This window comes from Callithrix jacchus, chromosome 4, assembly GCF_049354715.1.
Source record: "Callithrix jacchus isolate 240 chromosome 4, calJac240_pri, whole genome shotgun sequence".
In the NCBI taxonomy this organism is placed as follows: domain Eukaryota; kingdom Metazoa; phylum Chordata; class Mammalia; order Primates; family Cebidae; genus Callithrix; species Callithrix jacchus.
This window is the reverse complement of record NC_133505.1, coordinates 12,907,211-12,934,389: the sequence shown is the minus strand read 5'-3', so window position 1 is coordinate 12,934,389 and position 27,179 is coordinate 12,907,211. Positions and strand designations below refer to the sequence as shown.

The following is a 27,179-nucleotide window of genomic DNA, read 5'->3' as shown; positions in this document are numbered from 1 at the left end:
AGAAATCCATATTTAATATCATTGTTTGTAAAAAAAAAAAAAAAAATTTTTTTTTGAGACAGGGTCTCCCTCTGTTGCTCAGGCTGGAATGGGGTGGTATGATCATGGCTCACTATAGTCTCAAACTCCTGGGCTCAAACCATCTTCCCACCCCAGCCTCCTGAGAACCTGGGACTACAGGTGTACCACGATGGGCTAATATTTTTATTTTTTGTAAAGATGGTCTTACTATATTGCCCAAGCTTGTCTCGAACTCCTGAGCTCAAGAGATCCTCCCACCCCAGCCTCACAAAGTCCTGGGATGACAGGCATGACCCACCACATCTGGCTTATAAAAACAACTTCTTACCTGTCTGTCCATATGCAAAAATACATGCATTATACCCCTGAAAGGCTTTTTCAAGAATTCCTTCCCCAAGACACTTGAAAACCACTTCTTGACCTGAAAAACAAGACAAAAATTAAAAACTAATAAAAAAGAATAATTTTTCTTGAAATATTTTTATTAGTAACAACATTATGTCAACTCAAAAAATGTTAAAAGTGTTCTGAGTGCCTACTAAGTACAGGACTGTGTATTAAGAGCCTAATATATGCAATTTCATCTATACCTCTAAAACTAGAGCTCAGAACCTGGATACACTGTTTCCCTTTAAGACATTTCTCTAGATATTAAAGTTTTCTTTCCACTATGAGCGGGCCATATGGAAGCATCACTCAAATTTGGTTGTTTTTTCTTATGACTAAGTGTCTACAATGTCATTAAACATGAATTGCCTTATCTCCCCAGCTAGATTCTGAACTGCCACTGAACAGGACCCCGTTATACACACCTTATCCTCCTCAGCACCTAGCCTGGTGTTTTGTACATGCCAAGTACTGAAAAACCGTTAGTTGCTGAGGATGACTTCAGCTGCTGTTTGTAGATTCACAGGCACCTGTCACCTCTGTCCCCACAGGAGGAGTGGGGACAAGTTCTCTTACACGAATCTCTGTATCACACTGCAGCTCTTGGGGCAATTGCGTCGTGTACTATACTATGGCAGAGCGGGGCTGAAGAGTAAATGTGTGACAGTCTTTTTTAACACATAAAAGGGCAGCATTTGCTTTGAATTTGGTGAAATCTAATATTCATTCTGCATCACTAAGGCAATTAGACTTATATTCTCCTTCCTGTCCACTTATGGTCCTTTGAACATTCACTATTACAGCATTTGCAGAAACTACTAGTTTAAGTACCTGCTTCCTCCACTGGAATGAGCCCTTGATGCCCCAAACTATAACCTGCTTATCGTCATAATCCTAGAGCCTAGTACAAAATGCTTAATCAGTGTTGAAAGAATGAGTCAGTTTAACATTTGTATCTTACATGATAGTTCCTTTTACATTTTAAAATAATAGAACACAACATAAGCCTTCGGCTTTATGTTTTTTTCTTTCTTTTTTTTTTTTGAGACACAGTCTTGCTCTGTCACCAGTGCAGTGGCATGATCTTGGCTCTGAACCTCCTGGGTTCAAGTGATTCTTGTGCCTCAGCCTCCTAGGTAGCTGGGATTACAGGCACACACCATCACACCCAGCTAATTTTTGTATTTTTAGTAGAGACGGGGTTTCACCATGTTGTCCAGGATGATCTCGATGCCCTGACCTCGTGATCCGTTCACCTTGCCCTCCAAAAGTGCTGGGATTACAGGCATGAGCCACTGCACCCAGCCTGGTTTTATATTTTTCTTTTACAAAAAGTTGGATCTGATTTTAAAAGTCTCTTATTATATATACTACAATATATGATGATTGCAGAATGAGACTCTTAAAAGTGTTTCAATACAAAATGAGATAGTATTTGTGATATAGTTTAGTTCTGAGTCTCCACCCAAATTTCATCTTGAATTGTAATCCCCACGTGTTGAGGGAGGGGCCTGGTGGGAGGTGACCGGATCATGGGAGTACTTCCCCCATGCTGTTCCCATGATAGTGACTTCTCACAAGATCTCATGGTTTAAAAGTGTGTGGCTTCCTTTGCATGCTCTCTCTCTCTGTCTCTCTCACCACCATGTAAGATGCGCCTTGCTTCCCCTTTATTTTCCACCATGATTCTAAGTTTCCTGAGAACTCCCCAGTCATGTGGAACTGTGAGTCAATTAAACCTCCTTTCTTTACAAATTACCCAGCCTCAGACAGTTCTTCATAGCAGTGTGAAAACAGACTAATACAATTTGCAGCGATTATGCTGCCAAAAAATAAAATCTGACAACATCAAATATTGCTGCATTGAGGAAATAATAGGTATTTTCATAAGCTGTGTATGGTGGGAGAATAAATGCATAGAGACATTCTAGAGGAAAATAAATGAATAGAGACATTCTAGAGGACAGCATCTATAAAAAAGAATATGCCTGCACTGTCCGACCCACTGTGAGGCATTTATTCTAGAAACACATTCCCACAGAGGGTCCTGTGAAGGCTGTTCATGGCAGTGTTATTCATAATACTGCAAATGGGAATCGAGTTAAATGTCCATAAGTATGCAAGTGGGTAAGTGTGACTGTTTTTTATGATGGAATATACTACATAACATTTTTAAAAAACAATAAACTCCCAAAACCCACATCTATATGTAAATGCTAGAATTAAAAAACATTGTTGAGTGACAAAAGGGCCATGTTCAGAACTGCACATATAATGTAAAAACTTGTCAAATTGTGTGTGGGGGTGTGTATGTGTGTGTGTGTGTGTGTGCGTGTGCATGTGTGAGAAAGCGAGAGAGCTATGAATGCTAAGTGTAAAAAAATGGATAGAAAAAAATATACCAAATTTATATAACTTTATTTCTCCATTGCTAACTTCTACCATCTAACATAGATGTTTGGTAATTTCCACCAAACAAGTTGGTGGAATGTGTGCATTTTAAAAAATGGTTGTAATCAGAATAATCTTTACTAAACACCCAGGTCTGCGCATTTTTAAAAATGGGTGTAATCAGAAGATCCTTTACTAAACACCCAGTCTGCTGTGATGAGCACCTTAAGATCTGTGTGCAAACACACATCTATTCCGAGAAGAATAAGGTATACTCAAAATTATTATCCACTGCACAAACTGCTTTTATGTTATAGTCAAGTATGACAGTCTTGTGCTCACAAAGAAAATACCTAACCACTCTAGTGCATGATCTTTCATACACATTAATATTTGTTTCTCGTGTTTTCTCAAAAGACCTTCCTTATTCCACATATGTTCCCAAGCCCCATGCTAAAAGGCAGGCCTTAAATCTGGAGCCAAGCCCTATATCAGAGAAGATCCAGAATTAAACTTAGCCTGTGCCCAGGCTTATTAGAATTGCTTGTGGTCCTCAGCCAGAACAAAATGCCATTCGAAGGCATTCTAAAAGCAATGCCTTCTTGGCACAAGCAGCTGAACGGAGCAATCCTGTTTGATCTTCCACACTGGTTAACCAGCCCCCAGGAAGGGAGTGGGGTGAGGGTGGGGACAAGAGACTTCAAGAGTTGGCTAGGTCAAGCATCCTGACCATAATTCATGATTTCAATTCATATTTAGTAACTTGGGGAAAAAAGCAACAGCTTGAGTTGAAAGGATTCAATTGCAGAGAAGCACTGTGGTCAAAGAGATTTTATCATGGCTTCTTAGAGCTTAAAGTTAATATCTATTATATCTATTCCTACATCAGGTAGTAAAATGTGGTACTTCTCATTTCTGCTCCTGATGCTGAGGAGGCTGGAATTAGGAGGAATGATTTTCCTTAGGTTCTTTCAAGAGTGAATCACAATGTATCTTTTTCCTTGGTAGGAATGGCTTTTTAAACTAAAGATTATTAGTTGGAAAAGCAAGGATGACTGCTATATAGCTATAAGAAATAGGTTTATGATGTAAATGAAACAGCAATGGGGATATGTATACTAAAACTGCATAAAAAATAAATCAAGTGATCAAAGAATTTCCCCAGCATATAAAAATACAAAAGTAGGCCGGGCCTAGTGGCTCATGCGTGTAATCTCAGCAATCTGGGAGGCTGAGGTGGGAGGGTCACTTGAGGCCAGGAGTTCAAGACCAGCCTGACCAACAAAGTGAGAGCCGGTGTCTACAAAAAATGTAAAAAAAAAAAAAAAATACAAGAGTAAATTTCAGTTTAGTGTATGACCAAATTATTGCAAATACTAAATACGACATGACTTAACCTGCTAAACTTGTGTTCTTTTATTCTTTATGCTACTAAGGAAAAGCAAAGATAATTAATTTTTATCAACTTTTTTTGTCCTGTTGGCAATGTACTTTATATATTTTATATCATTGAATCCTCACAATACCCAGGTAGGGTAGGTATGAATTATGACTGATAAGGTGACTGGGGTGTGAACTGATTAAGTCGTTTGCCCAAGATCTGGTCATCAGTGAATGGCAGGGTTTGGTTCAGCTTATAGTGACTACCTACTATCAAGGCTGATGTCCATCCATCATCAGTAATTCATGCTACATGATACTGGGAATCAGTTGCTCTCACCTCTGGTCTCCAGGATAATTTTTACAGACTCTCAGAACTCATCAGACTGCACATTTTTTTTTTTTTTAGATGGAGTTTCTCTCTGCCACCCAGGCTGGAGTGCAGTGGCACAATCTCAGCTCACTGCAACCTCTGCCATCCAGTTCAAGAGATTCTCCTGCCTCAGCCTCCTAAGTACCTGGGATTATAGGTGCCTGCCACCATGCCTGGCTGATTTTTGTATTTTTAATAGAGATGGGGTTTTGCCATATTGGCCAGGTTGGTCTCGAACTCCTGACCTGAGGTGATCTGCCCACCTTGGCCTCCCAAAGTTCTGGGATTACAGGCGTGAGGCACCACGCCTGGCTGGCACAATTTTTTTTTTCATGTTTACCTTTACTGCCAGATTGTGAAAACAGTGGTTGCTGCATCTTAGGAGAGTGCCTGGCATGCAGTAGGCATTTGTATTTACTGAATTATTCCTCTGTTGATATTGCTGTGCTCAGAAAAACGTATTTTTAATTGGGAATGTCTTCCCTCATCAGTGACATGTAAGTTATTGGAATACTATTTTTTTGTACTCCAGCCTGGGTGACAGAGTGAGACTCTGTCTCAAAAAAAAAAAAAAAAAAAAAAAAATTCTTCTTTGAACTTAAAAAGAAACGTTTAATTGTATTAGCTACACTTTGGTCAAAGTATGACTGCTTATGAAATTCGAATGAATCCTTTAAGATTATAGTAGGCCTTTGTTAAATAAGCCAATGGGGTATGAATAGATGTGTCAACATACTATGAAGGTACTAATTAGGTACTTTTGATAAAAATTACAGATCACATTTTTACTAATACCCACAGTATCCTCCTGGATATTACAACAAAATATATGTGACCAACAACAAAAAAACCTAGTCTCTCTGATTTCCACTAAATACTGTACATGTGATTTCAAATGTATTCAATTTCTTTTAGTTACAGTTATGTTTGGCCGATAGAATATAATTCAAATTTATCATATTTAGTAAAGCTTTGTTCATAACTAGGAAAGAAAAAAATCTGAGAAAAACAGAACATTAGAAAATAGAAAACGATTACACTATGTTTCTGAAAAAATTGTTTATTCTCCATGTACGTTTACAAATTTATGCAAGATTGGAGTCTAGAAAGACTGTAATACATTTTATTACTAAGGCTTTGTGTCTCAAAGGCAATGTATTCTCTTTTAAGACAAGAAATAATGAACATTTTCCCATCTCTACAAATGTACATCAACATTAGCATTTTTAATAGGAGCTCAGCTTTCTATTGTATAAATAATGGATGCAGTCAGTCCCCTACTATGGATATTTAGATTACTTCCTTTCGTTTTTCTACAATATGTATTCTTACATGCTTACTCTGTGCAGTTTCCTACTGACTTTGCTAGGCAAAACTTCAAAAAACCCAATCTTCAAGTTCTCTAACAACACATGCATCTCTACTTTCAACACACTCCACAACACTCCCTATGATCACTCTTCTTAGTTTTTGCTAAGTGAGTATGAAAAAAAAGCCTCTTGTTTAAAAAGCCTCTTGTTAGATAATTTTTCTTCCATTGTTCATCTGTATTAATACTCTAGTAAGTTGACTATTTAAGTCCTTAGGCTAGCCATTGCTTTTCTTCTCATTAATTTTAAAATCCGTATTATACCTTAAGGATATTAACTGTTGGTCTACCATATATGTTATAAATATTTTTCCCAGTCTGTCATTTACCTTTTGGTCTTACATTATTGGCTGTCATTTGCCTTTTGGTCTTAAATTATTCTTGGTCATTCAAAAGCTTCTGGTCATTCATATTCAAATCTTTTCTCTTTTCTCAGGATTACCTGAGGTCAGGAGTTCGAGACTAGCCTGGCCAACATGGTGAAACCCCATCTCTACTAAAAACACAAAAATTAGCTGGGCATGGTGGCAGACGCCAAACCTAGCTACTCTCGAGGCTGAGGCAGGAGAATTGCCTGAAACTGGGAGGTGGAGGTTGCAGTGAGCCGAGATTGTACCACTGCACTCCAGCCTGGGCGACAAGAGCAAACAAAAAAAAGGAAAAAGGCCAGATGTGTGGTGGCTTATGCCTGTAATCCCAACATTTTGGGAGGCTGAGGTGGGAGGATCTCTTGAGGACAGAAGCTCAAGACCAGCCTGGACAAAATAGTGAGACTCCCATCTACATACATACACACACACACACACATTAGCCAGGCATGGTGGTGGAGGATTGCTTGAGCCTAGGAGGTTGAGACTAGAGTGAGCTATGATCATGCCACTGCACTCCAGACTGAACGACAGAGCAAGACCCTATCTCTTAAAACAAAACATCAAAAAGAAAAGATACTTGTTCTTAGAAAGATTTCTGAAAGGAACCACTGATTGCTATTTTTCTAGCTCCCACAGAGGTCCCATTTTAAAAATATCACTGACCAAATATAATGGTGGTGACTCTTATATGTAAGGGGGTGGGGGACAGAAAGGGTGGGTGTGTGCTCATGTGTATGTGGACATGATGAGAAGAAGAAACAGTATCATTATTTGGGCCAGGGTATGCTAACCAATATTGTCTAGTATAGGAAAAATAATTGCTTTTTTTTTTGGTAACATTGAGTTAGAAGGGTACAGGAAAAAGAAAAAAAGAAATTCCAATATAGTAAATGGTATCAGCAAATGTGTGAGTGGGACAGGTTCTAGAGTACCCATTATTCTGCCCTTCTGGTGCCTTTTCAGCTGTTTGAACCCTTGGCTGGAGTTATACTGAACCAATTCTTTGGTTTGGTGACCTTCAGGGCACCACTGGTACAGTAAAAACAACTACAAAAAAGCCCCCCAAAGCCTTAAAGGCACTATGACTCTTGATACAGTCTCTGTCCTCTCCAGCAATCAGCTCTCCATGAAACCCAGATGACAGCTACGCTTCACTCTGGAATAGAAAATATGAAATATCAAGAGCTCTCATACAGTCTCTTAAAGAGACCCTGGTTTATCCAAAAGACTGAAGGTTTTTTGTTTGACTTTTTGTTTTGCTCACTTCTATTTTTTAAACACAACCGTCCCTTTTCTCAGCAAAGGAAAAAATGACTTGTCAACTGCTTTGTGAATCTCAGTTCAAGAAAAAAGGAGCTGTTTATGCTGAGTGGTGGGAATCAGGGAATTCAAGCAGTGCATGGGTGGAGCCCACAAAAGATGCAATATCTCCACCCTAAACATTGCCCGACTGTAGTTTACACTCAAATAGAATGAAGTGCTATTTGTCTAGGGGAAAGCACACCAGCCCGTAAGGGAAAGTTCTTAAGTCCCATGGGAAGCAGGAGGATCTATAAGTATTTACTTCTACTCCAGACAAACCAAGCAAAGCCACAACATTGTCAAATCTAAGAGGCCTGTGACTTTTCAGCAGGACTGATGCCAAAAAGGCGGTGGCCACGCTGCAGATGTTAGCTCCGCATGCCTGGTGTGGCAAATCCACAGGCAAGCCTGACCTCACTTGTTAATAACCATGACCACAATGCCAATTTCCTCTGGGGTTTATGATTAGACCTTCTATAATCATGCAAACAAGTCTTAAAACACAGGCATGCCCAAAGCAACCCATAACACAATGTCAGAACAGCAAAGAAAGCTCCTGTATGGAATTTCTGCAAGCATAGTCACAGATCTGAGTCACCCAACTCTAAGTCACACACATGAATCTTTTCCTTTTTTGAAAGAGATAGGGTCTTGCTCTTTCACCAGGCTAGAGTGTAGTGGTGTGGTCATAGCTCACTACAGCCTCTAACTCTTCAAGATTCAAGGAATCCTCCTGTTTCAGTCTCCTGAGTAGCTAGGACTACAGGCATAGGCCACCGTATTTGGCTAATTTTTAATTTTTATTTTTTAGTAGAGATGAGATCTTGCTATGTTGTCTGGGCTGGTCTTGAACTCCTAGCCTCAAGTCATCCTCCTACCTTGCCCTCGCAAAGTGCTGGAATTACAGTCATTGTACCCAGCCTGATACAGATCTTTGAAAAGCTAACACCCCTTGGGTATCCACACCTGTGCATAATCTGTCTGTACTTGGAACAGCAGCAATAGGCTCAAAGCTACCTGTGTATCGGAAGACGGATGACCAAGGCAAATCTCTTTCTATGGCAAGACCCTGATAGCAAAGCATAAAAGAAACCAGGGATGGAAGGAAAAATGCAGCTATCATTCATATGCCCAACATCTGATGACTGAAGTGGCACAGGATAAAAAAGTCACAGTGGGCCCTGTCCTAAAGAGTGAGAGAATGAAATGGGAGGATATAAGCCCTGTCTTGTTTAAAACAAGGCAGACACCTATGGCCCACGGCTGAATAAAACACTAAGCATGGTGAAGCACAGATGAGACCTGGCATATGCACAGAGTATTACCTGTTTTTCTAAAGTAACTAAAATAGAAGAGCATCAAAGATTTGAACACAATCAATAATTTTATCAGTTTAAATTGAGCCCTCAGTTTTCCTTTTTTTCCCTATCTTCTCTTTGGAATCAGAGTAGAGAGAGTTTTCTCTCTTTTTATTTTTTAATAAAGACTGTGCTCACTATTTAGGACTTGGAATTCCTGGGCCTACTCATTTGTGAGGGTGTTTTTCCACTTCTAAACAGGCACAGCGATTCTGATGAGTCTGGACTTGGCAGGTGGCCCAGCTCCAAATCAGAGCACCTGGACAGTGCAAGACCAGACAGGTTCTTCTCACATACCTGAAGGGGTGAAGAATGCCTAGCTTGGATGAAGTTTAAATATATCCCTTTCTCAAAAATCTTTGGTGTATGGAAGTACAGCTTTCAAAAACTCTCATACATACTGATTTCAAACCTGGTTTAAGTTAAATGACCAAAAACTACAGAGATCAGATAAAGAAACTGAAGCTGTAAGGTTTGACTTGGTATTACTAGATTTAAGTTTTAATCAACTACACAAAAATTTGCCATTGAGAAGCCTGGTAAGAGGATCCCAAGAAACCAGGCCATGAGGGTAAAGGTAGACCACGGACACATTTTCCACTGTAGCATCCAAGAGCTATCAGTGTTACAGTCCTTGGAAGTCTGGCTTGCAGCATGGCTTGGGTGACTCACCCAGACGGATGTTTCCACCACAGCAACAGCACTGGGGCTGGCCATGAGCATGGTCTTTTTTCGTTTCTGGATAAAGTGGCTGATTCACCAAGGAGGGGGTCATGCAACCACTGCCTTCAGCACTGGTCCCGAGGATGAAAAAAGAATTTAAACAACTCACCTGTGAAGAATGTCTTACAGAGAATACGTGTTGGAGTCATGCAGGAGGGTGTTTCCCATAAAACAACTGCTGACAAAGTAAACCTTCATTTCTGTCTGCTTTGATGGTGTTTTATACCCTCTCTCTCTGATAAAGAAGCAGACCCAACTCAACATCTCTTCTGGATTGTGGGGTGCACAATATTTATAGCACTCGAGGGGAGGTTAAAGCAAAGCCCAAACCAAACATATAGATCCTAGAGAACTTCTGACAGGAGTGAGGGTGCCCTTAGTAGTATTCCTGGCTAGGTTCCAAGCCAGAGCACTTCAATATGACTTCCTTAACACAGCCTCTCTCAGGATGAGAGAGGAGAGAAGCATCACAGGCTGGAGTAGAATCTGTAAAATTTTCACAGCATGTGTATTATTAACTAACATCCACATTTACCAATGCTTTCAGTGCTCACAGGGAGCAGGGCCTCTCTGAACCTGTTTTCTTATCTGTAAAATGGGGACAATAATAGTTTCCACCTGATTGGGTGCTTTGACAATTTTATCACCTAGTGCATGTAAAGAGATTGGCACAGTGCTTGAAACTTAATGCTCAGAGTTGTACTGTCTATTGCTATTGTTATCCACCCCTCTAAACACAATTAACTTAAAGGATGTTGCTGGGTGCCAACAAATACCCTAAGAAATAAACGTGGACAAAGAAAAGGAAGTATTGAAGAAAGTGGGATCTGATGGGACAAAAAATAGGGGAATAAAGGGGAGAATGAAAGAAAAGCATATATATACATATATTTACACATATATACACACTTAAAAAAATTTACCAAGATTAGCAAAGCTCATTTATCTTTTAACATCCTTTACAAGAAAAATTTTTCTTAACTGATGTTCTTGTCCAATTCTCTGGATTAAACAACATTCTCTCTATCATCTGAAATGCCCCCTGAATGCTAAATCACCCCAGCTGGGAGGCTTCTCTCTGGACTCCCACCAGCTGAGTTATGCTTATACAAAGCGTCAGTTGTATTTGCTCCTAAACGGTTCTATGTCAGTTGTACTTCTCTGTAATTACATAATTTAACTAGCAAATGCAAAAAAGAGGGTTGCTGATTCTAAGAAAACTCTAAGTAGAATGCTTGGCAACAACTTAATAAAGGTGAGTCATTAAAAGAAACGACAAATCAAGTATGAGTGAGATAATTTATGAAAGACCATAAATGAAAACGAAAAATCTAGGAGGATTTGGCATTTAGATTTTTTCATAAATGTCTTTTAAAATGGCATGCATCATTTATAATGAATTCTTACTTTAACAAACTGTTGAAATAGCCAACTACTAGTGCTGCTCACTAATATAGGGAAAACTGTTATGGTTTAAAAACCCAATAGCTAACAATTATTGAGTGTTTCCTCTGTGCAGGGCACTTGCTGAGTGCTTCATATACATATTCTCATTTCAACCTCACAAGATTTATCATAAGGAGGTGCTGTTATTGCGTACAGCCACACAGTTGGGAAGTGGCAGAGGCAAAATTTGAGCCCAAGAAGTGTGACTCCAGAGCCTGTGCTTTTAACCACGAGAAAAAAAACTTCATTCAAACAGACCACCTGAATAGTAAAATAATGAACCAATATAATATGCCAGAACAAATTAATATTGTAGAACTTTGCTAAGAAATTGGTTCTATTTTGGCTACTGTTGGCTTTTAAAATGTAAGTTTTGCTACACAAATGTTTTGTCTCATTGCAATTCTGCTTTGGTTAAGCAATATTAAGCAGAAATCATTTCTACCTCTGAGGACATAAAATCCCCCATCATGGTAACAGAATCAAATATGGCTGCTCTTCCCACAGCATTAGTCCACAGATTGTCCCCTCAGAGTATAAAGCAATGCTAGCAGAATAAGGGGCAGATGCACAACCTTTCTCCTGAGTTGCGGGGCATTAACGATGCTCAAAAACACAGGGCTTCAGCACATTTGAGCAACATGCCATATGGCAAGAACTGTTACATAATTTCTGAGTCAACAATTTAGAATCTCTCAGGCCAGGGAATGTTCACATCCACACTGACCCTAGATATGCCACTACCAGACTGTTTTTTATTTTTGGTACAAAGATTTCTTTAAAACTGGGGAGAAAATAAAAACCAAAGTTACTGAAAGTCACTGTTATCTACTAACGTGGCACATTTTAGAAATTATAAAAATTGTATTGATTCATTGTCAAGAATGCTTTAATTGCAATCAGCAGTGATTTAAACATTTACAAAGACCGCTCTCAAGTTTATCAGTATTAACTCTAATATACGAAACTTACAAACTTTAATGTGGATCTGCATATATCCACATGTATATATGAAGTTCGGGAGAACATATGGGTTTAGGTAGAAATGCCATGCTCCAGGTACCTAATTCTGCAGGTTATTCCTGTTTTTTCTCATTAGCGCTTACACAGGGTTTTTGCTTCAAACTCAGAATTATCTGCCAGACAAACATTATTACAACTACCTAACCAAAAGCTAATAAGAGGAAGAGATAATATATTCGAAATGTAAAATAATTCGTGGCCAGGTGCAGTGGCTCATGCCTGTAATCTCAGCACTCCAGGAGGCTGATCACTTGGCAGGCAGATCACTTGAGGTCAGGAGTTCAAGACCAGCCTGGCCAACATGGTGAAACCCTGCCTTGACTAAAAATATAAAAATTAGCCAGGTATGGTGGCACATGCCTGTAATCCCAGCTACTCAGGAGGCTGAGGCAGGAGAAATGCTTGAACCCAGGAGGTAGAGGTTGCAGTGAGCCGAGATTGCGCCACTGCACTCCAGCCTGGGTGACAGACTCCCTCTCAATAAATAAATAAATAAATAACATGTAAAATACGTCAAAGCATGATTCAATGCAATGAGAATGGCTTAACAAATAAGCCTTTAATTTGCCTCTGAAAAGTCCACTGGAACAGCTGTGTGGCCAACAGAAAATGGCTGATTCATGTTTTATCAGAGAGCTGGAAGGGATCTGAGATAATTCCAGGCCGTTATCTCCTCCTTTCACAGATGAAGAACAGAGACCCACAGAAATTAGCTTGCCCGAGGTCTAGCAGTTTGTGGCAAAACCATTCGTCATAAATCTCAGTACACTGCATTTTCTTTCCAAAGTACTGATGCTACCACCCTGACTCCTGCCACAGTGAGACAAAAAATAAAGATGACGATAAATATCAAGGGAGTGCTTCCTACTCCCTAAGCAGCCAGGTACTTACTGGATTAAGCACTTTACATGAACGTATCATTTAGTCCCCAAGTCAACCCTATGAGACCAGAACTATTAGTATCCTTATTTACCACATGTGGAAACAGAAGAATCGTGAGATTCAGTATCTCACGTGGCCTTACACAGATAGAAAGTGTTAGAGCCAGGATTTGAACCCAGTCTGACTTAGGAGTCCATATTCTTCAACTGCTCCAACCAACCCACTGCAATGTCATTATACCTACTAGAGAATTACGTGTTTCTAAATCAGAAAGCGGAAGCATGGAGGCTCTTCCTATAGCTTTTAATAAAGAGCAAGACATGATTGAAAATTTAACATTTTGACACCCTGCACAAAACTTAAGAGTTCCTGCTTCTCTTTGCTTTCTCAATCCATGCACTTATCTTTCTCTTTCTCTCCCCCTGTTATCCCCCAGTTTTGAGAGCTGCTTTGAGAGTCCTGATTCAGTATCAATGCCATTATTCATCGAGCTTGACAAATAGGTCGGCTTCAGGAAATATGCACTTCCCCTTCTCCACTTCCCCTATTTCCCACCAATGAATGCTTCTATCTTAATGCTTTTATTCACAATTAAGAAGAAATTATCCTTTTTTAATGAAGAGGAAATGAATTAGCATGGAAACCATGAACTAATCTAGGCGTAATGCATTTACCATGCAGATTATTTACAACAGATGTAAACTTGAGAGAAAAGTAAGAATTTACCTTTTGCTAAGGAGGAGGAGTGTCATAGTATTTGTACGATAATGGGAATATTTGCAGAATAAGAAAATATCCTCCCAAATTTTGCAAGCAGACAGTGCTCCGGGGTTAAGTGGGGTATGGTACTCAGTGTGATCATGCAACCTAAAATTTAGTAAATGTTAGGCTATCAGTAAATTTAGTAAATGTTAGGCTATCAGTAAATTTAGTGAATGTTAGGCTATCAGTAAATTTAGTGAATGTTAGGCTATCAGTAAATTTAGTGAACGTTAGGCTATCAGTAAATTTAGTAAATGTTAGGCTATCAGTATGTTTACAAATCACTTTTATCTTTAAACATATATCTGAACTATCTGTAATGAAGAGCTACAGAAACCTTGAGTTTCATAACTAACTTTTATCATCTGTTCATAATGAAGTTATTTCTGGTTTGAAAAAAAAAAAAGGTTGTTGTATATCCAGGCACATGAGTGGTAGAGCGGCAGCAGAAGGCTAGAGTGTTCTGTGTGGACAATAATGGAGGATGTGATTCCAGAAGATATGTACAAGAAAGAGAAAAACAATCTTCCTTAAGCATTATTTTAACCACATCACTCCAATAGCCCCTATTTTTCACCGTAGCAGTATAAAGTTCTCAGAATTTCCTATTATCCGGCCTCATTCAACATGTGCAGGTAGGTCTCCCGTTGCATCCCCCACAAGATGCACCTTCTTATTTTTCTTTCTTTCTTTTTTAATCTTAACTTTGCAGCTTTGTTTTTTTTTTTAGTTGTTTTTTTCCACAATACACCTTCTGCTCAGACCAGTGTTACCACCATGGCTCTGCATCTTCCTTTATGGAAACGTCAAATGAAAATATCATCTGTAGGAACCTTCCATTAATCAGCACATAAGGTGACCTATTTAACCATTACAGCAATCACACAGCATAGGTGTTACCATTTCTACTTTTTTCCATAGAAAACAAATTGTAGCTCAGAGAAATTAAACGAATTGTCCAAGAGAACCAAAGCAGAATTCCTGAGATTCAAACCTAGTCTCACATCAAAGTCCATGTGTTCTCCTTGATACTGGTTGCCTCCTCTTGCCTGGATACCTTCTAGGCTTCCCTTTATTTTTATTATTTTTTTGAGACGGCGTTTCGCTCGTTACCCAGGCTGGAGTGCAATGGTGCAATTTCAGCTCACTGCAACCTCTGCCTCCTGGGTTCAAGCGATTCTCCTGCCTCAGCCTCCTGAGTTTCTGGGACCACAGGTGCACGCCACCATGCCCAGCTAATTTTTTTGTATATTTAGTAGAGACGGGGTTTCACCATGTTGGCCAAGATGGTCTCAATCTCTTGACCTTGTGATCTGCCCACCTTGGCCTCCCAAAGTGCTGGGATTACAGGCCGGCATGAGCCACCGTGCCTGGCCTATCTGCTTCCCTTTGACTAAACTCTATGCTTAACTCTTTTTTTTAATGACAAGTAATAATTATATGTATTTATAGTATACAACATGATGTTCTGATATTTGTATCCCTTGTGGAATGGTTGAATCAGGCTATTTAATATATGTGTTGTCTCAAATACTTATCTCCTCTATGGTACCTTCCCAGACAATGGTGCCTTTCCAGATTTTATCTCTTTAAAATCTGGTGCCTTTTCTCTCTCTCTCTTGAAAATTTGGTACCTTTCCAGATTTTCTCTTTCCTTGGATTTTATATAACACTTAAAAAGCTATAAAATTTAGAGTTTAAACATTATCGCAAAATGTTATTTGATATACATTTCTTTTGCTTTCTAACTTATTTTTGGATTTCTCAAGGGCTTCCTGGGCTGCGCACACACAGAAGGGGGTTCATGAATACTTAAAAAATTATTGTGAGACCTTCTGGCTTCCTGAGTAATATGAGAGGAACCAACAATAGACACTGGGCCGAGGCACTGAATAAGTGGTGAGAGGGGTCCCGGAACAGACGGTGGAGAGAGTAGATGGAGGCTATATTATAAAGGACCTCAAATGTGGCCCAAGGAGTATAGATTTTTTTCTAGCACGTGACGAGGAGTCCCAGAAAGTAGCTGAGAAGTATATGAGAAGAGCTCCAGTCCAGGACCATATATATGGCTGCGTCTTGAATAACATAAATTGAACACAGTTAATAACTGGGCTTTGTATAACCATAGCATGTATTCCCATCTGTCTCTGCATGTTTTCCTTTTGCTGTTGATTTAAATCTAAAAGTACACACCTGGCACAAAAATACACAGAATGCTAACAGTCGAGACTGTTCCAGACTTTGCAAAACTTATTACATACAATCCCAGAGGGTTGATAAAAAGACAAATCAGTTACAACCAACATTATGAACTAATTCACTTTAATAAATTATATTGCTGTAAGTTGCAGGAATAATATCTGGAAAGGCTGATTTACCCAGTGTGAGCAACTAAAGGAATTTTCCTAGCTCAAGATTGTTAACTCTTGAAAAAATTATGTTATCAAATAATTTCTCAACAAGTTTGTTTTATATGGCAAGGAAAAGGCTATCAATAAAAAATTAATGCTCTTTAAACCAGTCATGTGCTTTTACCTCCAAATCTTTTAAGACCAATATCCTCCCTTCATTTTTGTAGAAAAAAAAGAACACACTCATTAAAATGAAGTATTTAGTTCAAGAGATCACGGTGACTACAGTTAATAACAACACATTGTATTCCTAAATATTGCTTATGGAATAGATTTTAAGTGTCCTCACCACAAAAAAGGATAAGTTCATGAGGTAAGGCATGTGTTAATTAGCTCAATTTAGCCATTCCACAATATATACATATTTCAAAACATCACATTATATATGATAAATATATGCAACTTTTTGACAGTTAGAAATTTTTTTTTTTTTTTTTGAGATGGAGTCTCACTCTGTCACTTAGGTTGAAGCATAGTGGTGGGACCTCGGCTCACTGCAACCTCTGCCTTCTGGGTGCAAGCCATTCTCCTGCTTCAGCCTCCCAAGTAGCTGGGATTACAGGCACCCATCACCACACCTGGCTAAATTCTGTATATTTAGAGATGGGGTTTTGCCATGTTATCCTGGCTGGTCTTGAACTCCTGATCTCAAGTGATCCATCCGCCCACATTGGCCTCCCAAAGTGGTGGGATTACAGATGTGAGTCACCATGCCCAGCCGAAAAATAAATTTTAAAAAAGACGAAATATCTAAGAAAAAGGGGGCATAATCAGAAGCAAAAGAACCAAAAACTTCCTCCACCAAACCAAATGCTTCCCTCTTGAACTAAAGCAATTATGACTGACTCCTAGGAAAGCCTATGGTCATAAATAATAAAACAGTAGTCATTTGTGTTGGAAGGAATGAGGATAAAATGTCACAAGGAGAGAGCCTTAGCAAAACGTGGGGCTGAGAGGCAGCACTTCCCTCAGGGGCACGCAGTATTCATTCATAGGACCACTGATAGCTGAGGACACTCAGGACCTGAGTGGGTTCTGGAAACCACAGCACCTGTGCTCTGCTTATATAAACAGAGCAGGGGATGCCCTGGAAATCAGTGATAGGGAAAGGTGTGGCAAATGGAACCTTTCTTCATGTGATCCTCACAACAGCTACCATTTATGGCTTGAGGCGGTTCTCCCATTATCTCAAAGCCTTAGAACATCTTTGAAGACACCAATACCCCCCATTCCAGGTGAATAACTTGAAGATTAATAAAAATCTATCCAAAGATTTTGCAAGTAAGTGGCAGACCCAGATTCTGAAAGCAAATCGTATTGACTTTAAAACCCATGTGGTAGAATTGGAAAGAACAGGTGTGAATTGCACAGGCAAAGCAAAACTCCAGAGGAATTAAAGAAAATAGACTCAATGGAAGAAGAGACCAGAGGCCCAACTATCAGGCGTAGAGAGAGAAAACTTACCAGCATATTTTGTAGTGTTAGATTCATCCATGGACCAAAAGCAATAATCAAAGGCAAATACCTGAATGAAAGAACAAAACATTAAAGATTAATTAACTTCTTAGGAGTTAAATCAGACTGAAAAAAAAATCACTGATGAAGATAAGAAGGATGGCCACGACTGTCTGAAAAAAATCACTATAGGGTTGGTGCTTTTGCTAATTATAACATTTCTTTTTTTCTTTTCCTCTTGTTTGGTCACCCAGGCTGGAATGCAGTTGAACTATTGCAGCTCACTGCAGCCTCAAACTCCTAGGCTTGAGGGATCCTCCTCCTCAGCCTCCTGGGTAGCAAGGACTGCAGGTACACACCACCATACCCAGCAATTTTTTAAAAACAATTTGTTGCAGAGAGGAGGAGTTCTTGTCCTATTGCTCAGGCTGGTCTCACACTCCTGGCCTCAAGTGATCCTCTCCATTCTGCCTCTCAGAGTGTGCTGGGATTACAGGTGTTGAGCCATTGCACTCGGCCCTCTGAAATTTCTTTTAGACTAAATATATGGTTAGCTTTCTGTATTAGAGTCAGTTGTATATAAAAATTACTATTTATCTATAATTCAAATAATCAGACATTTTAACCAGATATTTTTTTCCACAATACATCTGATGAGAAACAAAAACAAAACAGCAACAAAAAACAATGACTCCTCTCCCAAATCCATGGTTTCAGCATCCACTGAGCCTTCTGGCTGGATCTCCCTCAGCTCCTCAAGTAGTACTCAACTTTCACATAAAGCAGTTCCTTCTCCTAGCTTTCCATGGTACCATTACTAGCATGCTGAAGCTAAAAACTCCCCACATGCCCATCCTGTGCTCCTTTCCCCTTCAGTCTCAGCATGGAATCGGGGGTGGGGGAAAACCTTACTGTATTTTTAATATACATTTCCTTGAAAAGATGTGAAGCAATTTTACATGTCTAGCAAGTTCATATGTTTAGTAATTATCTGGCATGTCTTTTATATGTAAAAGTATCTCTCCATGTTTTTAATTTTTAAATATATTTTTTGAGTTGGAGTCTTGCTTTATCGCCCAGGCTGGAGTACAGTGGTGTGATCTTGGTTTACTGCAACCTCCACCTTCTGGGCTCAAGTAATTCTCCTGCCTCAGCCTCCTGCGTAGCTGGGACTACAGGTGCTCACCACCATGCCTCGCTAATTTCATGGCTTATTTTTTTCCACAGTTACTGGGCTACAGGTGGTATTTGGTTACATGACTTAGTTCTTCAGTGGTGATTTGTGAGATTTTTGGTGCACCCATCACCCAAGCAGTATACATTGTACCCTATTTGTAGTATTTTATCTCTTGTCCCCTTCCCACTTTCCCCCAAATCCCCAAAGTCCATTGTGTCATTCTTAGGGCCTTTCCATCCTCATAGCTTAACTCCCACATATCAGTAAGAACATATGATGTTTGGTTTTCCATTCCTGAGTTACTTCACTTACAAAAATAGTCTTTAATCTCATACAGGTCACTGTAAATGCCATTAATTCATTATAGCTGAGTAGTATTCCATCATGTAAATACACCACCATTTCTTTATCCACTTGTTGACTGATGGGCATTTGGGTTGGTTCCATGATTTTGCAATTGTGAATTGTGCCACTATAAACATGCGTAAGCAAGTATCTTTTTCGTATAATGACTTCTCTTCCTCTGGGTAGATACCCAGGAGTGAGACTGCTGGATCAAATGGTAGTTCTACTTTTAGTTCTTTAAGGAATCTCCACACTATTTTCCATAGTGGTTGTACTAGTTTACATTCCCAGCAGCAGTGTAGAAGTGTTCCCTGTTCACTGCATCCACACCAACATCTACTGGTACTGAATCATTAATTCACTCTTACTTCCTGTATAGGTATTGAATGCCTACCATATACCAGGAATGGCTGGTGCTTCTTGGTGCTTTCTCTGTAAGAACTCCCAACTAACTGCTGTTTTTCTTTCCTTTTTTCTTTTGTTTTATTGAGATGGAGTCTCACTCTGTCGCCTAGGCTGGAGTATAGTGGTGTGATCTCAGTGGCTCACTGCAGCCTCCACCTCCTGGGTTCAAGTGATTCTCTTGCCTCCACCTCCCAGGTAGCTGGGACTACAGGCATGCACCACTATGCCCAGCTAATTTTTTTATTTTTAGTAGAGACAGGGTCTCACCATGTTGGCCAGGCTGGTCTCAAACTCTCAACCACAAATGATCTGCCTGCCTCAACCTCCCATAATACTGAGATTACAGGTGTGAGTCACTGTGCCTGGCCTTAACTGGTATTTTTCATACCCATTACCACTACTCGTGTTCCAGCTGTTACTATCAAATACGTAGAGCAATGTTCCCCAAAGTGTGCTCTAAGGAACCATAGTTTCATGCCACAGTTCATGAAAAAAGATTAAATCATGTTGGAAGTGGTGTACATTTTATCCTATTTGAGATTTTTCAATGCAATTCTCAATATTAAAGGCTCTGAAAAGTGTGCTGGTAAAGAATACTGTTTTTTTTTCTGAGACAAAGTCTCACTCTTTTGCCCAGGCTGGAGTGCAGTGATGCGATCTTGGTTCACTGCAACCTCCACCTTTCAGGTTCAAGCGATTCTCCTGTGTCAGCCTCCCAAGTAGCTGGGACTACAGGCGCAAGTCAACACATTCGGCTACTTTTTTTTGTGTGTGTATTTTTAGTAGAGATGGGGTTTCACCATGTTAGCCAGGACAGTCTCAATCTCCTGACCTCGTGACCCACCCACCTTGGCCTCGCTAGGATTACAGGCGTGAGTGAGCCAAAGCACCTGGCCAAGAAACCTATTTAATTGTTTAACATTTTATTTTCCCATTTGGTGAGGAGACCCTTTTTGGAGTAACACCTATTAACATGCCTGGGAACTACCACTTCTCAGCATATCCCTTAGCAAATGCAGCCCGAGTGACTCAGTAGTTACCTTCTTGGACTTAAACAAACATTCACTCTGGTCTTATCATAACCAAGTTTCAAATGAACAGTTATGAAACAATAGTTTCAGCCAACAGAATGTGGAATATTTGCTGCATTCAAGGGTTCTTCCAATGCCTCTAGGGACCGACCACACAGGCATAATCCAGTTAATCTTTCTGCTTCTGGGCAGGACTGAACTTCAACACTTCTAAGAGATGAAGAGCTATCTTGTTTTTAAACATTTCCAGAAAAGGAGATTCCACAAACTCCCTTTAACGGCCTCTCAATACTTAACTTTTATTCCCAGGACATTTTCCTTTTCTTTTGACCTAAGTCAACTCTCCTTACTTTAAACAGCCAATAGAGCTTATTTTTCTTTCTTTCTTTCTTTTCTTTTTGAAGTATCTTTACTGCTCTCCTTCTTATATTCCAGACACTGTGGCCATGCCTGATGCATGGTGAATTTCAGCTACATGCATCATCCTCAATATTAAGAAAAAAAATCCCTCCACCAAGAACTTTTGCCTTTCAACCTTATTCTGTGCTCCTTTCAATAACTTCTGGTTTCTGCACTAAAAATAATTTGCAGTCATTATTTATTGAGCATGACGTACAAACCTGCCCTAGTAGTAGTCACCTAATTCATTAATTCACTTGTCCATTCACAAATATTTATTGAGTACCTATTGTGTGCTAAGCACTGGAATTACAGCAGTGAATAAACATGCAAAGACCCCTGGAACTCATGAGTGTCCTATTACTTGCATTATCTGTCGTAATATTTATATTAATCATGTCCCTCCTGAGGCTCCCAGTGGGGTGAAGGGAGAGAAGCAATATGCAGCAAACAATAAACACATATGGCACCAGGAGGTAATCAGTGACACAAAAATGTAACAGCATGAAGACGCTGGAGAGAACTTGAGCAGGTCCTATGAAAGCTGGTGGGAAAGCATGACAGCCAGAGGGAATAGCAGGTGCAAAGGCACTGGGGCAGAGGGCGCCTGTGTGTTCAAGGATTGTGTTTTGAACACCGTTATTGTTATATATAATGGAATAATCATCTATTCACTTCTTCAGTTATTGCTATATGTAGTGGAATAAACATTTATTTTCTACATGTTAATTTTTCATGCCTATCTCTAACTTTTGATTTAAATAATTTTTTTTTCTTAATTGAGACAGGGTCTTGTTGAGTTGCCCAAGCTGGTCTTGAACTGGTGGGCCCAAGCTGGTCTTGAACTGGTGGGCTCCTGCCTTGGCTTCCCAAAGTGTGGTATTACAGGCATGAGCCACTGCATCTAGCCTCAAACTTAACAGTTTGCTATTCTTCAAATAAGGTTAGAAAGCTAGAGATTTATATTCACAGTAATGCTACTTGAAATAAAATGAAATCTACCCCAAATTTTGAAGGTCTACCTGTCAGTAGGAATTATTCCAAATTCTGTGAAAATTTCTAACAATCAAAAAGTGAATCATTTAAAGTTGTTTTTGCTAATAAAAGAGCACCTGAGACAATTTTCATTTTAAGCATTTACCCCCTAGAATTCAGACAAATATTAAAACCCTGCAGAGGAAAAAAAGAGTTCTGACAGTACTGATAGGTACAACTGTTCTTTGCTTGCCAAATAGCAGCACCCTTTGAACTGCATTATGTCTTGAATTCCAAAATCTTTGATCACAGGCATTTTAGAATGGTGATCCTTCAAACCAGTCATGGAGCAGAGGTTTTTATTTTACTAAACATTTACTAGGAAGAAAGCTGAAGTCCAGAAATCTGAATGATTTCCCTAAAAGTCAAAGCAAGTGAATAGAAAAATTCTTGTTATATTTTCTTCTCAGCTAGGAGTGATCTCCCAATCCCCTTTCCCTCCTATGAAATTTTACAGCAGTTTGAGCTCCCATGACACTGATTCACATATGATCCTATTTTATGCCTTGGTTCTTCTGTGTGGGTCTTACTTGCAACTCTAAATGATGAGCTCTATGGCAGCAGGGACTGTGTTCCATGCACCCCATAGTGCCTGTTTCAGTATCTCATACAGGGTAGCCACTGTATGTAACATTTTTTAAATTAACAAACATATTACCAGGGGAAGGAGTTGGAACGCAGACAAGAACATGGAGTAGATGTAGGAACTAACATGAATAAGCAGAGGTTCAAGCTGCAGGATATATTTTTAGATGTTTCATTACTTTCGCATGCATGGTTTGGGGGAACTTGGATCCTTCAATGGTCAAATACAGGTTCGGTCACTAGATGAGCAATAGGGTCCCCTTCCGCATCATTATTCCATGGTTCAGGTGGATTAACAAGCAAGGTCATATCATGCACAATTTGTAGTCTGCACAGAAATTAGAACATTTATTTGTTTGACTGTCACTAGAAAAGTTATGACTGTTACTAGGCAATTTTAAAGATGTTTAAAACAATTCCTTTGTCATGTCCTCGACATTTTCCTTGCAATCTCTTGTTAGTTCCATAAACTATTTATGAATGATTACCCTTCCTTTCATGCCAAAATGTAATTATAATTGAATAACACAAGGTTTGTTACAAAAGGAGACGTGGTTTTCTTAGGTCTTACAGTAGTTTTGATTTTTCAATACGAAATACATTGACATTTCAAAAGGGAGAAAACCAATTTCTCTACTTTGGTTTTTTTCTAACTTTTCAAAAAGTTTATTTTAGAGAGAGGGTCTTGCTCTGTCACCTAGGCTGGAATCAGTGGCATGGTCACAGCTCACTGCGGCCTCCATCTCCCAAGAGTAGCTAGGACTACAGGTACATGCTAACATGCCCAGCTAATTTTCACTTTTTATACAGATAGGGGGTTGCTATGTAGCCCAAGCTGCTCTTGAATTCCTGGCCTCTAGTAATCTTCCTGCCTCAGTTTCCCGAAGTGCTGGGATTACAGTTATGAACCACCATGCCTGGCCAGAAACCAATGACTATGGAGAAAAGGTCTTATTTTTTTCAAACCCACCATATTATACTAGAAAAATTTTATTTAAGACTTCTAATCATTTCATTAGAACTCCTAACTGCTTATTTATTCTATTCGTTATGAAGTCACCAGGTCACCAGTATTTTAGCTGGAGTATAAAAGAGAACTTTTTATTTTATTTTTTAAAGAGAAAAGGTCTTGCTCTGTTGTCCAGGCCAAAGTGCAGTAGTGCAATCATAGCTTACTGTAACCTCCAACGCCTAAACTCCTGGGCTCCAGCAGCCTCCCAAGGAGCTCTGACTACAGGCACGTCACCACATTTGTCTAATTTTTTTTGTTGCTGTTGTTGCAAAGATGGGATCTCGCAATGTTGCCCAAGTTAGTACCAACTCCTGACCCCGAGCAATTTTCCCACCTCAGCCTCCCGAAGTGCTGAGCCACGGTGCCTGGCCTAGCAGACTTCTTAATTCATATGGCTGAGCAAAACAATAAAATGCAAACCAAGTATAAATTTTTTATTTTATCGATAACAATCAACATTGTGAGAACATTTTTTGGTAAAGGCATTTATACCTTTTCAACTAAAAAAAGAGCTAAAAGCATGGATGTTTTCTAGTGATTTTTAAAATCTGAAAGCTATTGCCTTCACTGTTTTCAACAAAATTTGACTCCACCTTCTCAGAATCCCACTCCTTCCTCTTAGTTTGCCCCTCAGAAAACTCAAACCAGCATTTAATCACCTGCAGCTTGCGGAACATCTGCTCCACCTTTATCAGCCTCTTAAAAATGTTAGCTTTGCATTTTTGTGAAACCGCTGAACATCTAATAAAGTTACTAAAGCTGTTTTTAATAAGGCAAATGCGTTGAATGATATATATTCTGAGGCAATGAAGTTCCAGGACTTACGAATAGGATGCAGCACAGACAAACTTCACTCTTATCTAAAAGTCATCTCTGACGGTATGTCAGCAAAATTCAATTTACAGTTAAAAAAAATTACAGTGGCTCACGTCTGTATTCCCAGCACTTTGGGAGGCAGGCAGATTACCTGAGGTCAGGAGTTTGAGACCAGCCTGGCCAACATGGTGAAACCTTGTGTCTACTAAAAATTCAAAAATTAGCTGGTTATGGTGGCATGTGCCTCTAATCCCAGCTACTTGGGAGGCCGAGGCATGAAAACCGCTTGAACCTGGGAGACAGAGGTGGTAGTGAGCCGAGATTGTGCCACTGCACTCCAGCCTGGGCAACAGAGCGAGACTCTGTCTCAACAAACCGACCAACCAACAACAAAAAGAAGAGATCTACGTTCCCTGGAGAACCAGAAGGCATCCATGTTTTAAGATACGTAATCTGTTATCGTTTTTCTGATCCATAAAAACCAGATGTGCAGGTGCTTTCAACTGCATTACCTCTGTATCCTTTCATTTGTCCTTTCAAGTTGTGTGCTTTCTCTAATGTTCTCCAACTGCAAAATGGTCAATTCAGAAAGCAATAAACTAATGCCCACTTGTCACCTTTTTCACTTTTAGGTGCTGTAGGGAACTCAGATATGTACCCGGCATGTTTGTGTCCTCTTGCTTACAATCTAGTCAAAAAGGCAAAACATAAAACAAGTATTCTTTTTTTCTAAAATCATTTTAATACCTCGCAGAAACTCTCCTCAGACACAAAGTGATTAATCAAATACTTATTATGTCAAGATAATTTAAATTTTTGTAAAGAAATATTTCTGGACATACACATCTGATTTTTGCAAAGTGAGCCAAAACCTACCCTCTTTCAATTTCTGTTTCCTTTTAATGTCATCTCAAATGTCACTCCCTTAAGAATTTTTTTTTTTTTTTTTTTTTTAGATGGAGACTTGCTCTGTTGCCCAGGCTGGAGTGCAGTGGCATGATCTCAGCTCAGTGCAACCTCCACCTCCCAGGTTCAAGTGATTCCTTTGCCTCAGCCTCCTGAGTAGCTGGGACTACAGGTGCCCGCCACCACGCCTAGCTAATTTTTTTATTTTTAGTAGAGATGGGGTTTTATCATGTTGGCCAGACTGGTCTTGAACTTCACACCCCAAGTGATCTACCCACCTAGGCCTCCCAAAGTGCTGTGATTACAGGTATGAGCCACCACACCTGGCCTCCTTATAAAACTTTTAAGGATACTATTTCTCATTATTCTGAATTTCCATATCTGTCTAATCAGATTCTGTATGTGTGTGTATATATGTGTACATCTATTTATATAGGATTCCCTTTGTTCTGCTACAATATTAATTCTTAAAGGACAAAGCCTTGGTTTCCCTAACCTTTTTATTTCCAAACAAAAATACTGAGAATTTACATTTTAAAGCAACTTTTGCTAGGCATGGTGGCTCATGCTACAATCCCAGTGCATTGGGAGGCTGAGGCTGAAGGATCACTTGAAGCCAAGAGTTCAAGACCAGCCCAGGCAACATAGTCTCTATAGAAAATAACATTCACCAGGAGCAGTGGCATGTGCCTGTAGTCCCAGATACTCAGGAGGCTGAAGCAAGAGAATTGCTTGAGCCCAGAAATTTAAGACTGCAGTGAGCTGTGATCATGCCATTGTACTCCAGCCTGGGTAACAGAGCAAGACTATCTCTAAACAATAAAATAAAAATAATTCTAAAAAAATCATGCAACCTCCTGATGAATTACCTTTTAGTTAAACAATCATGCAAATCTTTGTTGTCACATGTGATGGTTGCTTAAAATAGCACAGACCAGTCAGGGTAAACCCTTCAGTGGCACAGCCAAGATAGCAGCACCCAATGATACTTTCCCAAAGCCTCCATTTTTACTTCAACTGTCACAGTGACAGACTGATGTCACTCTACGGGTACTATTTTTTGTCTTTACTGGATTCCCACTCCTTTCCCAAAAAGATATAAGCAAAGCCCCTATTCATCTGTATATTAAGTCAATGATAAGCCACTTCTCTTTTCTGAGAGATTCCACCCGTGACCAAGCAATCTTTTGGGTATAATGAACACAGTGAGATGTCTAGGGAAAAGAAAAAGGAAGGGGAAAGCCAGGTGCAGTGGTATGCGCCTATAGTCCCAGCTGCTTGGGAGGCTGAGGCGGAAGGATCACTTCAGCCCACAAGTTCGAGGCTGCAATAAGCCATGATCACACCTGTGAATAGCCTCTGCACTCCAACCTAGTGAGACCCCACTGCTAAAAGGAAATAATTAATAATAATAATAATAATAACAGAAAAAGAGAAGGGAATGTAGAACTATAAGGGAATTCCTCCTTCCCGTAATTCTCTCCCTTTCCTCATCTTGCCTCCCTGCCCAGCGAACTACAACGCACACTACTCAAGACCTGCTCAAATGTCACCTCCTCCAATGTTTTCTCAACTTCCTCCCTATAATTCTCTCCTCTGTGCTGTCTTAGCCAACAGCTCTCCCTCTCTAACACACACTCATCTACTTAAGCAATTGCACATTTTACATTAAATTAGGGTTGTGGGAACATAAGCGGAATACAGGTAACACTTGGCACAGAGTGTAACTCAGTCTGTGGCAGCTACTGTTACCAACATTATCATTATCTACTGATGGACTTCTCTCTCCCATTAATAGCACAGCTATCACTGTG

At 39.6% G+C, this 27,179-nt stretch overlaps 1 protein-coding gene across 43 annotated transcripts in view; it reads right to left on the bottom strand.

The window, feature by feature from the left end:
• KIF13A (kinesin family member 13A) overlaps positions 1-27,179 on the bottom strand; it is a 222,455-nt gene that overhangs the window by 97,768 nt on the left and 97,508 nt on the right. For all 43 annotated transcript variants that reach the window (XR_013533669.1, XR_013533671.1, XR_013533670.1 and 40 more), the window contains exons 4-5: positions 17,664-17,724; positions 350-442 (exon numbers count right to left, since the gene is read on the bottom strand). Coding sequence is in view for 37 of the 43 variants with exons in the window: in XM_035294815.3 (XP_035150706.1) it covers positions 350-442; positions 17,664-17,724 (154 nt within the window). In the remaining 6 variants the exon portion in view is untranslated. The remainder of the gene's footprint in view (positions 1-349; positions 443-17,663; positions 17,725-27,179) is intronic.